General features: G+C 36.0%; 1 protein-coding gene across 1 annotated transcript in view; it reads left to right on the forward strand.

Moving 5' to 3' along the window:
* Nucleotides 1-2,129, forward strand: part of LOC122813203 (BMP/retinoic acid-inducible neural-specific protein 3) — a 1,411,290-nt gene extending 1,409,161 nt beyond the window's left edge. The window contains exon 8 of the mRNA XM_044085383.1: nucleotides 620-2,129. Within this exon, the coding sequence (XP_043941318.1) occupies nucleotides 620-1,736 (1,117 nt within the window). The 3' untranslated portion in view covers nucleotides 1,737-2,129. The remainder of the gene's footprint in view (nucleotides 1-619) is intronic.
* Nucleotides 2,130-14,937: the final 12,808 nt, after the last annotated feature.

The raw sequence follows: 14,937 nt of genomic DNA on the forward strand, positions 1-14,937 counted from the left end.
TTGTTATTATTTTAATAAATGTGAAAAGCACAATGTTTATAATTTTGCCATTATTGACATGGGATAAATCACTAAAATATCCAAGATAGAAATAATTGCTGAATATAACTGATCTATAAAAGTTATGTTTCATCTTTGAAAAGATTGGAAAAGCATGCCTTAGCTGTGTACCTCAAGATTCACAGTATGATCACACATTCATAAAATGTGACAAAGCTGACATTATATTTATTTTTTCATACTAGTAATGAACCATTTATTTGCAGTACCATTAGAAGCATTGTAAAAAGACGGATAACTTAGAGAAATTAATGTCAGAATATAATTGCCATGCAACCAATTTACTCTCTTGGCATTTTTACATTATTAACATTAGTGTTTGTTTATAATTAATCTCATTTTGTGTCATTACAGAGACTCAGAGCTCAGCTATGCACTGAGTTATTGTACCACTTAAGAGAGTACCTATTTTTTTTTCTTTGACACCAGTGAATAATTCTTTTTCAATTAAAATAAACAACCTCTTAGTAAAATATTTGTCATCAATGAAAACATAATGCAGAGGAACTAATGCTTATTTAAAAATAACTTAAAACACCTTGTTTTTAATATTTTGCAGGTCAGTTGCCTTTTGGTTGAATCGCATTCAGTCTTTAATGTATTGCAGTGAGAACGGCCTTGTTGGGAGTTTTTCAGAAGAGACACACAGCTGTACATGTCCCAATGACCAGCTGTCTTGCCTAATGCCATTACCTTGCAGTATTGGAGATGGTCCATCGTGTGCATCCTGTGCACCAGAAAACCGCACCAGGTGTGGAAGCTGCAATCTTGGATATATCTTAAGCCAGGGCTTATGCAAACCAGAAGTGGCTGACTCAACAGAGCATTACATAGGGTTTGAGACAGATCTGCAAGATCTGGAAATGAAATACTTGCTTCAGAAGGCTGATAGGAGAATTGAGGTCCATGCTATCTTCATCAGTAATGATATGCGGTTAAACAACTGGTTTGACCCATCATGGAGAAAACGGATGCTGCTGACACTGAAAAGCAACAAGTATAAAACCAACCTTGTCCACATGATCTTAGGCCTTTCACTTCAGATTTGCTTGACTAAAAATAGTACCTTGGAACCAGTTTTGGCAGTGTATGTTAATCCATTTGGTGGCAGTCACTCTGAAAGTTGGTTCATGCCTGTTAATGAAAACAGTTTCCCTGACTGGGAGCGGACTAAACTTGATGGACCTCTTCAGTGCTACAACTGGACAATAAGGTTGGGCAACAAATGGAAAACATTTTTTGAAACAGTGCATATCTACCTTAGGAGTCGCATAAAGGTTAATGGTATAAATGGAACAGATGTCATTTATTACGAACCTTTGGAGTACATGGATCCATCTAGAAATCTAGGCTACATGAAAATCAACAGTATCCAGGTGTTTGGGTACAGCATGCACTTTGATTCAGAAGCTATCAGAGATTTGATTTTGCAATTGGATTACCCTTACACTCAGGGCTCACAAGACTCTGCACTGTTGCAATTGTTAGAGATACGTGATCGTGTAAATAGACTATCTCCGCCTGGTCAACGTCGACTAGATTTATTCTCTTGTTTGCTTCGTCACAGACTCAAACTGTCAACAAGTGAGGTGGTGAGAATCCAATCCTCTTTGCAGGCATTCAATGCCAAATTGCCAAACTCTGTGGAGTATGAAACTGCCAAATTGTGTAGTTAACCTTTCAAGTTAAGCACAAGTAAAGAACTCCGTAAGAAAAGGGTTTTTTTACAGTCATTATTGTGGACTAAAGTTTTTGTTGGAAAAATACTTGTTTGGAGCTGTACACATATGTTATCTTATGAGTGTTTCATTTATCCTGAAGAACACCATTCAACTGGGCCATAAAATATTATGGTCTTACTTGAATGCAATTGTGTAATACCTGACAACTGAAACTGTACGATTTAACTAAACATACAACAACAAAATAAAAATTTAATTCTACTTTGTATTATAAATTTGATTTGTAATTTTATATGTTCCATTGCAGTGCACATCTGTATTATTTGCTCTGACTGGAACATAGAAGAATACCAATAAAATTTTGTAGAGAAGCAGTTATTAAATGAATGTTGTATGTTTTTATTTATATCAAATGCACTTTGTTGTACATACAAATTTAAACACCTGACTTTTAATTGCTTATTCTATGGATTTTATAGGTCTGGAAATTGAGCGTGATTTCACTTGCAAATTGTTTCTATACTCAGGTCTGAACATTGATCTGAGTAGATATGTAGTTAAACCATCTTATTTTCTTACTCAGATAACTTGTTTCACAGACTGCCCCATTAACTACAAATATTTTTTTCTTAGTGCTTAGTGAACAGATAACTCATTCATCCTCTCTCATATGTTGAATTAGCTTGTTAAAAATAAAAAAAAATATTGAGTTAGAACTAGACCAAAAATGTAAAATCACTTAAATGTTTTGATATTATTGATACTAACCCTTTTAAGAAACAATATTTTCAAGATTATATGTATTTGTTTTATTGTCATGTTTTCTTATGGAATGACTGACTCTTAATCTTTGCTTTCATTTCAGAGGCTTCACCTTAATAAAGAATAAGGTTATGCTACTAAGTCAGGTCTGCTAGAAAAAAAATAGTAACTATACGGTGCTGATTGCCTCTTTGAAATGCGAAGAAGGAGTATCACAGTACGTTCTGAATACAAATAGATATTAGGTATACATATTTTAATATGTATTTTTATACAGACAGTGTTGCAGTATTACATCACAGGTAGTTTAACAAAGTCTAGATTAAAAAATGGTCATCAAGAAGCATGCATCAGTTACTATTGGCTGAAAGTTATTATTGCTCACTATTTCATCAAGATTGTTTTATTTTTATTTATTTATTTTTTAATAATTTCAAAATCAATCTGTTTCAGGTATTAATAATTTATTTTTGTATGTCTTCTTGTATTAGATGAATGAGTCATATGCTCCATCCTTAAATCTGCATGGATTTCTCAAGCAAATATACTCTGAATACAAATATTGTTCCCCCATTCAGTCAATAATACACTAAGTAAGTCATTCACTATATCTTAAACCTGCATATCTCAGATTCCACTTACTAAAGATATTTTTATTCTTCGTAGCTGAACAAATGATCTAATTGAAACTTTGCAGAAAATGTTTCATTTGATAACAGGACATATTACCCTCTTAAGCAGAAATATACAGAAGGTGTTCCCTAAAGGTAAAATGACCAAAAATGAAGTACATTTTTTCATAATTCTTTTGCATAATTTTAGTAACATTATCAAAAAGACTAAACATTTTATCAATAACTGGACAAAGAAAAAAATATATGCAAATATATTCCTCAATAAACTTCATCAAAGATGATTTTAGCATCACCAAAATTCATCCATCACCAAGGTCTTCTTAGTATTAAACTGCAATCCATAAACTGTTGACCTGTCAAGCTGGGTAACTATTTAATATTCGTAACTGTGAATCCTGGAATAGGGAGCTTGAATGAGTAAAAAGTGGACTTATATGTTAAGTCCAAGACCACGTTGTCTAAGAGAGCTCACATTGTTCTAAGGTATTGTGATCTCAAAGTTGGTAAATAAATGACTTTGGGGGTGAATGTCTTAACCCCCAAATTGCGGAGGGGGAGCAGGGAGCTCCCTCCAACAAAAAGCAACTTTAAAGAGAAAATAACATTGTTCAACATTTGATATCACCCTGAATTTTCATACTTTTTTCGTAGTTCAGGAAATTACAGTTATGAGTTTCAGAACTGCAACAGGGAACCATCAAGCAGATAATCCCCCTCCAAAAAAAAAAATACTACAGAGCTTTAAGATCTTCCACATTGGTGAAAACTGAACAAATATTGTATTCCTATGTAGAGTTGAAGCACCATACTTTTCTATTAGTTGTTATAGCATGGTAAAACAGAAAAAACAGAAATGTGCCTAAAACTGGCCCCTGTGATTTATCACACTTGACATGCATAGCAGTAGATGATGTCTGTTTGACTTTCACTTGTTATTATCTGGTATGTATCCACATGGATATTTACAGACTGATAATTGAAGGTATCTGCATATGTCTAATTTTATCAACTATAGCTGAAGGAGGAGCAAGTGTCAAATACTTTGGATAAATCTAAATAAACAACATCGTTGAGATGTTGGCCCCTGCTTGTAAATGTTTAATCTCCCAAATCCCTGCTTACACTTATCAAGGGAATCAGAACTTGTCAGAGATTTGGGATGCATGGCTAGGCTTAAAAAGAACCTTGAGGTCGTTACCCTAGTAAACACTTATGAATCTATGAACCTTTGGACTTCTACTCAAGCTTTTAAGAGAATAAAATAGAACTGTGATACACTATCAAGGCAAGACTGAGGAGTTATAAATCCTTACTGATATATATCCTTCATTAACAGATTATATACAAAAACTGCCTTTAAAAGCAAACACTCAAATCAGTTCACAATGACTATAGGCCTAAACTTAGAAGTCATGTGTTTTATTCCCCTTTTTAATTCTGTTGTAATTAGTTTAAATAATTTCATATGGTGTTTCTATTTTGAATGCATGTTTTAAATTCTCCTTTTCCACCAAGTAGAGTAATGCGATTATTTGGCTTGCTTTATCAGAAACACATTTTCATCTATTGCTGAGTTTATTACCCTATAGAATATAGCCATCAGTCATCAGCAGCTTTGCCCCTTTTAACAAAAAAGAGAAAGAAAGAAAAAAGCAGTTTTCGTTTGCAAAAACATTTTCAGTGCTGTCATAATCAGCATATGTTTTAATCATAGTGTCTTAATGATCTGGATTTTTATAATCCCAGTAGACAAAAAGGCACAGTCATAGTTAGAACACTCATGATGAAGAAACAGTCTTGTTTAGCAAACACATATGAAAGAAACAATCAGCAAACACAAAGTCTTAAGATTTTCATATTCTGAAGTATAACTGACATTTTATGCATAGCTGTCATGACATATAGTATCTGAAGTATCTTGCTTACATTTTTAGTACATGTATATTCTCATCAAAACGTACCAGCAAATTTCAAATTTCTTATCAAAATTAGTAAATAATTAGTCAAGCACTAAAATTTTTTTTTTTGGAAATCATTTTCTGTAAATATCAGTGTAGGGTTCTCATGAAAGTCTGCTGCTAAAATCATTTGATATCAGTTGAAGGCATCATGTAAAAAGTTCAAGAGGCAAACTGTGTTACAAAGCTAAGCAACAGTCAGTATTATTATTATTTTTTTAGAATTATAGATGCGTGAGTGAAAAAAGATGTTATTTTTTTCTATAAATCTTTACTTGAAAAAATATGATTTTTACATTATAAAACTGCTTTATTAGCTACTTCATTTAAAGTTCACACATCCAAAGAAACAATAACACTAACAGGAACATGGAGTATGAACTCGTAGTACCCTCACTGATACCTGCAGAGTATGATGCTGTCTCACATTACTCATTCAATTTTTGACTACCTCCTCAATCCAGTGCAGGGCTCTAGGGGAGCCAAAGTATATCCAAGTACTCAGTGGGTGCAAGACATGCAAACTCATCACAAATAGAGTGCCAGTCCAAAGAAAGACATGCACACATGCACACATACATACAAACATGCACACATACATACACACAAAAAGACATGCAAACATGCACAGACACACATACATAATATACAAAAGCACACACTTCTACATGCACACACACACACACACACACACAGACATAATATGCACAATCTCACACACACACACACACATACACACACACACACACACACACACACACACACACACACACTCTCACATTGACATGCACACATACATGCACATACATGTACACACATACACATACAGTCTCACACTGATATACATACATACATACATACACTTACATGCACACACACATGTTCACCCCAACACTTGTAAACACACAGACACACATACATAATATACACAAGCACATACACTCATACTGTCACACTGACATACACACAAACATGAACACAAATGCACATGCACACACACACTCACACATGCAGACAAACATGCACACCCCTAGAAATACAAGTAAACACACACACACAGTCACACATACGTAATATGCGCAAGCGCAAACATGCACCCATACACATACACACACACGCACACACACACGCACATGCACATGCACACACACTCTCTCTCTCTCTCTCTCTCTCTCTCTCGCATCAACAACACAACTCAAGGACAGAGAAGGAAACTTGAGCATCTATTAATTACCTTCATAGATACAGGATGGATTTACACACTCTGTACTGAAGGTACCCTTGCAAAGAAACAAATTGGACAATTATATTTTATGAGGTTGCTGGGTGAGCCACTCCACCATCATGTTTCCTTCTAACTTCCTAAGTCAAAGCATAAATCTCATCAAACTTTGGTTATCATGTTGCATCAAAATTATGATTATGCCATTGCAATTTGGAAATATCTTTTAATAACACTGTTCTGATGGTGAGAGTTGTGCATACCGATTCTAAAATTCATTCTTCAAAGTTTTCCATAATATTTAGAGATAACCAAGACATTATCAGAATCTGTGATCTTCATAGTTGTCCATTGGGAACAAGTAACATTTAAGTAAAAAAAAATGTGTTTATACAGTAATATGTGTAACGTAGAATTTAAAGTTAAAGTACATGCTGTTTGCTTTTAATGACCTTTATTTAAAAATGTTAGGTGCCTACAGTATTCTGCAATGTTGACAAAGTAATTTACTTGCTGTTGCAGAAGTTCAGATGAGTGCTTCACTGCCTCGATGTCTACTGGTGTATTCTTTCAGCCAACAGTTGTTAATCATAGCAATGCAGTGTCATATAAAGCATTCTACAGAGCAATAGTACCAAAGTCTACTATAGAGGCAGGTGTTACATATCTGATATCATCTCCGTATGCAAACTCAGAAATTTAAAATGCAAAAAACAGACACTTTTTACAAAGGTTTATGCTTAATTCCCTGTACATTTGGATCATAATTCAATGCATCTTTATGTAATGTGACTTCAATTCACAATAAGAATTTTGCAGCTGTGGATATGTCTATTTTTCCAGAAAGGTGATGAAATAATCTATGCCAATTTGGCCTGTGAATGACATACATTTTAAACTGTAAAGGGTTTCTATGTATTTATGCTATGAATATACATAATTAAATTGGTGTGCTATAGGTTGTTCAGATAGACATAGCTCATGATGGATTGGGAAGCATGTATCATTAATACATATGCCCATAAAATATGGACTCTTAAAAATTACATTGTAGCTCAGTGATGAGTGCCTTTGTGCTTACAGACTGGTTTATTTGTGGCTAGCAAATACAACAAAACTGTAAATATTGTAAAATAAAAAATATGTTTTCAAAATGTTTAACTAACATGTGAAAGTGGCCAGTTTGCTCTTTGACATTTATTGTTGAAAATGAATAAGAATAACAACAAGAAATATAGTGTTTGTCTTTTTTTTCAGTATCCCACCCTTGATCACGAATGCTGATTCACCTCATGTCTTGTCTGTTGGTTCCAGAGCTGAGAGATTTATTCATTTGTTTATTTTATTTATTGACATTTGTTTACAGGGAAAGTCTGACTGGGCACAAATGCTCATTTGCAGCAGATGCCCAGGGAGAAAACTTGTTAAGTAACAAATGTAATGCAATCAATATCTACAATAACACATTTTGTAATGCATTCAAAGATCAATTTGTTCTATACCCATATTAAAGACATTCATCCATGTCAAACTGCATTCTGTAGGTTCATCAGATAGAGAATGAAGACAAGATATAAAAATCTGAAGAAAGATGGATAGACTTACACACTACTGATGAAAATAGCAGAAACATTTGGGTTACGTGTATCTAGAATAAAAAATATAAGAACTTAATAATAGATAAAATGATTACTGAATGTCTAATTGAACACACAAAGTCTGACATATGTAATAAGCTTTATTACACTAACACATTATCACATCAAACACAAAACATAAACTATAACCTGGACAAATGGCTTAATGCAAAATGTTTCTAATGTTCATACTGTTTATTCTATAATAAATAAAAATAAGAAATGGAGTACAAAGGATTAGTTCAGATAAAATCACTTTAGCTTGTAGATCTAAGAGACTCTCTCTCTCTCTCTTTCTCTAGCACCCTCTCTGTGGAAGGAATAAAGATGTCTTCTTGAAATTTCAAGTAGTTTATTCAGTTATGTGGACAGATGGATGAATGTTCTTGTTCCAATACATTACGTTGAACAAGTCACTTAACACAGTTACAGACAATGGTGGGAGGGTCCATGGGAAGTGATTCTCAGAAATCTTGAAGATAGAAAGACAAGGAGCCAATCCCAAAGCTTAGAGGTTAGCATCATATTTGAATTTTCCTGAAAGACCCAAGAGGGTTATCCAGCTCAGCAGCCTGTGAACCCTCATTCTTCGTTAAAAGATTTTTTTATTTTTATTTTAATTTTTAACAAACAAAGCATGACAACACACCATGAGCTACCACTATAGAACTATATTTAAGAAAACACTTTCATCAAGTCCTTCTAATAGAGTGGTTTACACTTTGATCACTGAAATTGCTTGCTTTTACAAGGCCGTCACTAGACTTTATTAGTCTGTTTTGTATCACATGTAATATGACAAGCTGTCTCCCGCTTTGTGGAGCTCATATTACTTGAATCAAATTATGAACATTTTACAATACTTTTTCCAGTCTGAATTGTCCTTATCAGTGCTTGTATTGCATGTAATATGACAGACTGTGGCCACTTTTACCGGTCTCATGTCTCTTGAAATAAATTATGAAAGAATAATCTTCTCTTGTTTGGCAAAATAAAAAGGTTTGCAGTGCTTGTTTATAAGAGGTTCATATACATTACTAATGTGACCAATCTCAATTCTTCTTCCTGATGATGACAGACCTTTTTATATGCAGCGAGGTAGTCACTTAGAGCTACGCTAGGAGGCTCCCATTCTTTGAACAGTCCATGCATCCAGAGATATAGCTTACAGTGGAAAACATGTCAAAGTGCTCATTTTTACAAAGCTCATGTATGTGCACAAGTAGGAGAAAAAATGTAAGTAAAGTCTGAGGCCTCAGAACCTTTTGTTTAGTTTTTCTGCACTCATGCAATAAAAAATCCAAGATGTGCACAAATCTGAACAGTAACTGACAGAAGTTTTATTATTATTATTTATTTATTATTTGTCATTTGTTAACAGGGTTTGTCCAGATGAGCTAAAGCCCATTTTCAGTGGACACCCAAGGAGAAAAACTCCAAAAATACATTATTAAAAATAAGCTCCAAAGGAGAAGAAAGTAGTGGTATAAAAAAGCTCTTTAATACATTATATAAAAAGTAGTAGTAATAGTATATACAGAGGTAAAAAAATATTCCAATAAAGACATTATACATCAACATTTCTGTGTGAGAGTTCCAAGACCATTCAAAGACAGTGCTAAACACAATTATGTTTCAATACAATAAAAGATTCGGATTCTTAGTCTGGAGTTACTGTCAAACAGTTAAGTTGTGCAGACAATGAGACCACTTCAGTGGAGTGTCAGTAAGAGGCAAATTGAGTGAGAAAGGCTAAGAGTTACAGTTGCAAGTTGGAGAGAGGAGGAGATATTGTTTCAGTGCTTTTATTTACTCATGCAAAGTTGGTATTTTTCTGATATCTGTCGGTAGTTTGTTCCAGTTTTGGGCCTGGACATAGCTGTATAAGCTTTGCCCTATGGATTTGTTTGGCTTAGAGATTTCTAGTAGGTTATAGCTCCTGAGAGTTCTAGCCAGAGTGTGGAGAGTCACCAGAGAGGAGATACTAGGATAGGCAGAGGGTTTGTAGAGAATGGAATGAATAATGGAAAGTTGTGACAGTTGAAGATGATGGTGAAGCTCTAGCCAGTTTATGGCAGAGGTGGTTGGTAAAGATGTTGAAGAGTAAGGGATCAAGGATAGATCCTTGTGGAACTCTTATTTTTATGGATAGAAAGGGAGATGTAGAAGAGAGCCATTTAACTGATTGTTGGAGAGGTAGCTAGAAAACCAAGAGATGGTTGAGGGAGCAAAGTTTAGGTTGGAGAGTTTGGAAAGTAAGATGGCATGAGGGATGGCATGAAAGGCTTTGGAGAGGTCAAGGAAGACGCAGGAGACAAGTTTGTTGTTGTTTCTAGCAAAGCAGATAGTGTTGGAGAAGGAGATTAGGGCTGTAGAGGTATTGTGGTTAGGTCAAAATCTGTGTTGAGTAGGGGTAAGTAGAATTTTAAGTAGCAGATAGTCCATGGTTTGCTTGTGAATGCATTTTTCTAATATCTTAGACAAAGGTGACATTATAGCTATGGGGTGGTAATTAGAAAAGTCAGTTGAATTGTCTCTTTTCTGGATGGGTATAATAAAGAACTGTTTCCAAAGTGAGGGGACAATACATTCAGATATAGAGTGACTAATGAGGATGGATATAGGGTAGGCTATGGAGTTAGCTGCATGTTTTAGAAAGAGTGGAGGTAGTTTATCAACAGAAGAGGAGCAGGGCTTGAGTTTGAGGAGAAGGTGTTTGATATAATTAGTTGACACTGGTTTGAGAGAGAAGGAGTTGGTAGGATTTAAGCTTGGGGGATGGTGGTGTTATAGGAATTGGTCCTGGGGGTGAGTTTACTGATTGTGTCAATAAAGTAGGTGCTAAGCAGGGTTGCTGTTTCAATCAGAGTCTTGTCAGGGCAGGGGTTGGGAGTATTAGTGTTTCCTGGCTGCAGGATGTGATTAATAGTGTTCCATAATTTTGGGGGGTTGTTTTGGTGAGATGCTTGAGGTTTCAGGTAGAAATGTTTATTATCGAGAAAGACAAGTTTCTTGGAGAGGTTGCAAAGCTGTTTATAGGTCTGTAGGTAGGCAAAGGGATTGATCTTATTCCAAAGTTTCCAGGCTATGTCCCTTTTGTACATAACAGCTCCTGTGGACTGTGAAAGCCATGGGGAGAAGTGGAGTTTTACTCTAACTTTTCAGAGAGGGGGTAAGAGAGTTTAGAATATTCAGAAATATTGAGCTGAATTTGAGTATTGATTTGTTTAGGGTGTGTGCTAGGAAAGACCGTTTGATAGAAAAGACCAGGTTGTTGAACACTTCAGGATGAAAGTTTGAGAGGCTTCAGCATTTCTTAATTTTTTTTAAAGTTTTGTAGGGTGGGGGAAGTGCCTCAGGACAGACACTGGGGAGTAATCACTGATTGAGTCAGAGAGATTTTCCAGGTTGTGGTAGAGTTCCGGGTGGGAGACAAGTATCCAGTCAATGTTGGAAGAAGAAATTGTTGGGATTATTATGATATATAGGCATGTTAATGAGTTGAGTTAAGCAGTATAGACTGAGAAAAGAGGAGGGTTTTAGATGATATAGCTAGCCAGTTAATGTTAACATTACCTAAGAGTGCTTTCAATGGTAATGTTGTTTGGGAGGTAGGCAATAGTTTGTTCTAATAATTGGATATTATCACCAAGGGGTGGCAGCAATAGTTATAGATTTATAGTTGTTGACCTTACGGTTAGCTGTTAGGAGCTGAACTGGGTGGAAGGATGGAGGTGGGTTAGGTGAGGGGAATAGGCTGTGGTGGTTGGCAGCCAAGATGGCAATGCCTCCACGTTTCTTACTGGCACAGTCAGGGGGGAGGATATTGTACACTGGGGGAGGAATTCTGAGTCCTTGATGTGAAGGTTAAGCCATGTTTCAGTTAAGATGATTATGTCAGGAGAATGGTAGGCCATCTAAGCATGGAATTCACTTATTCTTTCATGATGCTGTGAATGTTGAGAATGAAAAGGGTTAGTTGTTCGTAAGGAGAGTTAGGGAAATGACTAGGAAGTTGAGTGTGGGTAATATTGTCTGAGATGTTTGGGGGTCCTGGGTTTGGCTGAATATCCCCAGAGAGGAGTTGGGAGTTGAAGGGATAGAGTAAGGTCTGGGGTGATAAGAGACAGAGGTGATATTTATACTTGGGGTTTGGGAGTTTGCTGGTGTTACAGGATGCTTTGATTTTGTGAAGCAGATATCTAGATGGGAGAAAGAGGGAAGGTGATATGGGGAAGTAATGTTGGGTATGTGTTGTAGTGGAGTAAGTGGATGTTGGTGAGAGGTAGAGGAGTTTAATATTTTGATGATTGGAGGGAGAGGTAGGATAATAGGAGTAATAGGGGAGTGTGGAGGAAGGTACACAGCATAATGACAATAGGATAGGTAGTGTAGAGGGAGGTGAGCTATTGGAGTGAGCTTGGCATAGAAATGATGAGGAGAGAAAGTGTTAGAAGGAGTTTTACTAGTAGGGATGTACTTGAAAGAGTAGAGTTGCAAGAGTTTGTGGGGAGAAGAAAAGTGATAGAGAAGAGGGGGGGATATGGAAGAAAAGGAGAAGGAGCATGAAGTAGGTGGGAGAAGACAAATGTGAGTGGAGAGGAGTGGAGGAGCAAAAGTAACTGTAGAGGGGTAGGATGAGTAATATGTGGTGGGAGGTGAGAAAGTAAAGAGTGGGTAGTTTATATGTTGAGAGATGATTGGAGGATGGGTTTGGAAATTTTGGTTAGCTATAATGGTACGGAGGTGGGGTGGAAGGGAATGGGGGTAGGATACGGGAGCAGAATGACCCTGCGCAAAGCAAGTTTAGATGTGTGCAAACATAAACAGCAACTTTTATTCATTTGAAAATCTTTTCTACTACTCATTTGGGACTCGGGCTCTCCTTTTCTTTTTAGGAGTGAGAAAAGGAGGTCAAACACTAACCTTTTAGTATGACTGACAGCCCACACCCATATTAATTACATCAGCCTCTTACATCATCTTAACACTACCCCAGGCCCCATGGCACTACCCCTTCTCTGAGGAGATTGGTTGACTGTCCTTCCATCTGATCTCTCTCAGTTTTCAGCTCTTTATCTAGGCAGACACAGAGCTATCTGGCTCTCTTTTGCACTGATAAAGAGAGGAAGAATCTGAATGGAACAGTCCTAACTTCACCAACTGGAACCTGAAGAGAGGAAGAATCTCAACAGAAGAGTACTCACTAACTGCAAGACACATGAAGAGGCTTCATAGTGAAGAATCCAGACTGGAACACCATAGAACTATATTCTGAGATGAGGGGCATACTTCTTCTCAGGGTTGGTACCCCACAGCAACCAGTTATAGATATTATAGTCACTTGGTTTGCATTTAACACAGTTTCTGTAATATGTAGTACAATGAAATTGTTATCCCTGGGCACCATTCTACACCACTGTATTCTTTACACCAAAGGCACAGTTTGCTTAAGCTCAAAGAAGATCTGAAATTCATATTATTTATTAAAAGTTTTTTTTTTATATTCTGCAGTTCACCACTTACTGGATTTTTATTCAATGGGCACAGAAAGCCTAAACAAAGGGTTCTGGTGTATCGCTGACCTTTTTCTCCTACTTGTGAACATCCATGAGTTTTGCAAAAATGAGCACTTTGACTTCTTTCCTCTGTAAGCTATTTCTCTGGATACATGCATTGATCAAAAAAATTGCAGTTGTCTAGTGCAGCTCTCAGTGACTACCTCCCCTGCATATAATAAGATCTGTCTTTATCACAAAGAAAAATGTGAATTGGTCACATTAGTAATTTATATGAGTCTCTTATAAGCAGGCACTGCAACCTTTTTTGCTAAACAATCGACAAATAGTTTTTCATAATGTATTTCAGGAGATATAAGCCCCATAAAAGTGGGCACAGCCTCTCATGTAGATGTGAAACAAGCATTAATAAAGACAAGTCAGACTGGAAAAACTTCTGTAAAAAAGTTTTCATAATTTGCTTCAAGGAATATGAGCCTCTCAAAGAGGGAGACAGACTGTCATATTACATGTAATACAAAACTGCCTAATAAAGTCAGATGATATCCTCTGAAAAATCAGGCATTTTCAGTGATCATAATGTAAACCACTCTATTAGATGGACCTGATGAAGCTCAAGCAAAAGTGTTTTCTTAAATATAGTTCTGTATTGGTAGTTCATGGCGTTGTCATGCTTTGTTTGTTAAAAATAAAATAAAATAAAAAAAAAATAAGATTAAAGGTCAGCAGGCTGCTGATAGGTAAACCCTCATGGGTCTTTCAGGAATATTCAAATAAGGGACTAACCTCTAAGCTTTGAGATTTGCTCCTTGTTTTTGCATCCCCCAGATTTTCCTACCGTTAGCTCCAATAGACCCTCCCACCATTGCCTGTAACTGCCTTTAAATAACTGACCTGTTGAATATAATGTATTAGAACAAGAACACTTGTCCATCAACCTACTTACCTCCCTGTGGTTGCTAAAAATAGATGTAAAACCAGTCATTCTCCTAAACTCCTCCAGCAAAACAGCACTCTAGAATAGGCAAGCTATTCACAAATGCACCAAAAATAGCTGGAATAAGGGCCATCTCACAAATAAAAACAAGAGAGTTTATTAAATGCTCAGTATCAGTGTTTTCACCTTCTGCCTGAAGGCATCATCGGAGATAAAAAGTGAAAGTTGTGTTCAACTTCTTTTGAAGTGTTTTTAATGTATTTAAGTATTTGCTACTGTTTAATGAACAACATCTATGTACTAGTTCTACTTGCTGGAAGCTAACAGTGTAACTTGAGACAACCAGCTTTAACAAATGTATCTGAATTCTGATTGGTCATGCACTAATTAGAAGGTGTATTTTATCTTGAACACAACTTGCAGTTTTTATCTCTGACGATGCCTTCAAGAAGAAGGTGAAAGCACTAAGATAACTGTGTATTTCATAAACTCTGTTGTTCCAGCTATTTTTGGTATATTTGTGAA

Source organism: Protopterus annectens, chromosome 10.part0, assembly GCF_019279795.1.
Source record: "Protopterus annectens isolate FY-2018-M chromosome 10.part0, PAN1.0, whole genome shotgun sequence".
Lineage (NCBI taxonomy): Eukaryota > Metazoa > Chordata > Ceratodontiformes > Protopteridae > Protopterus > Protopterus annectens.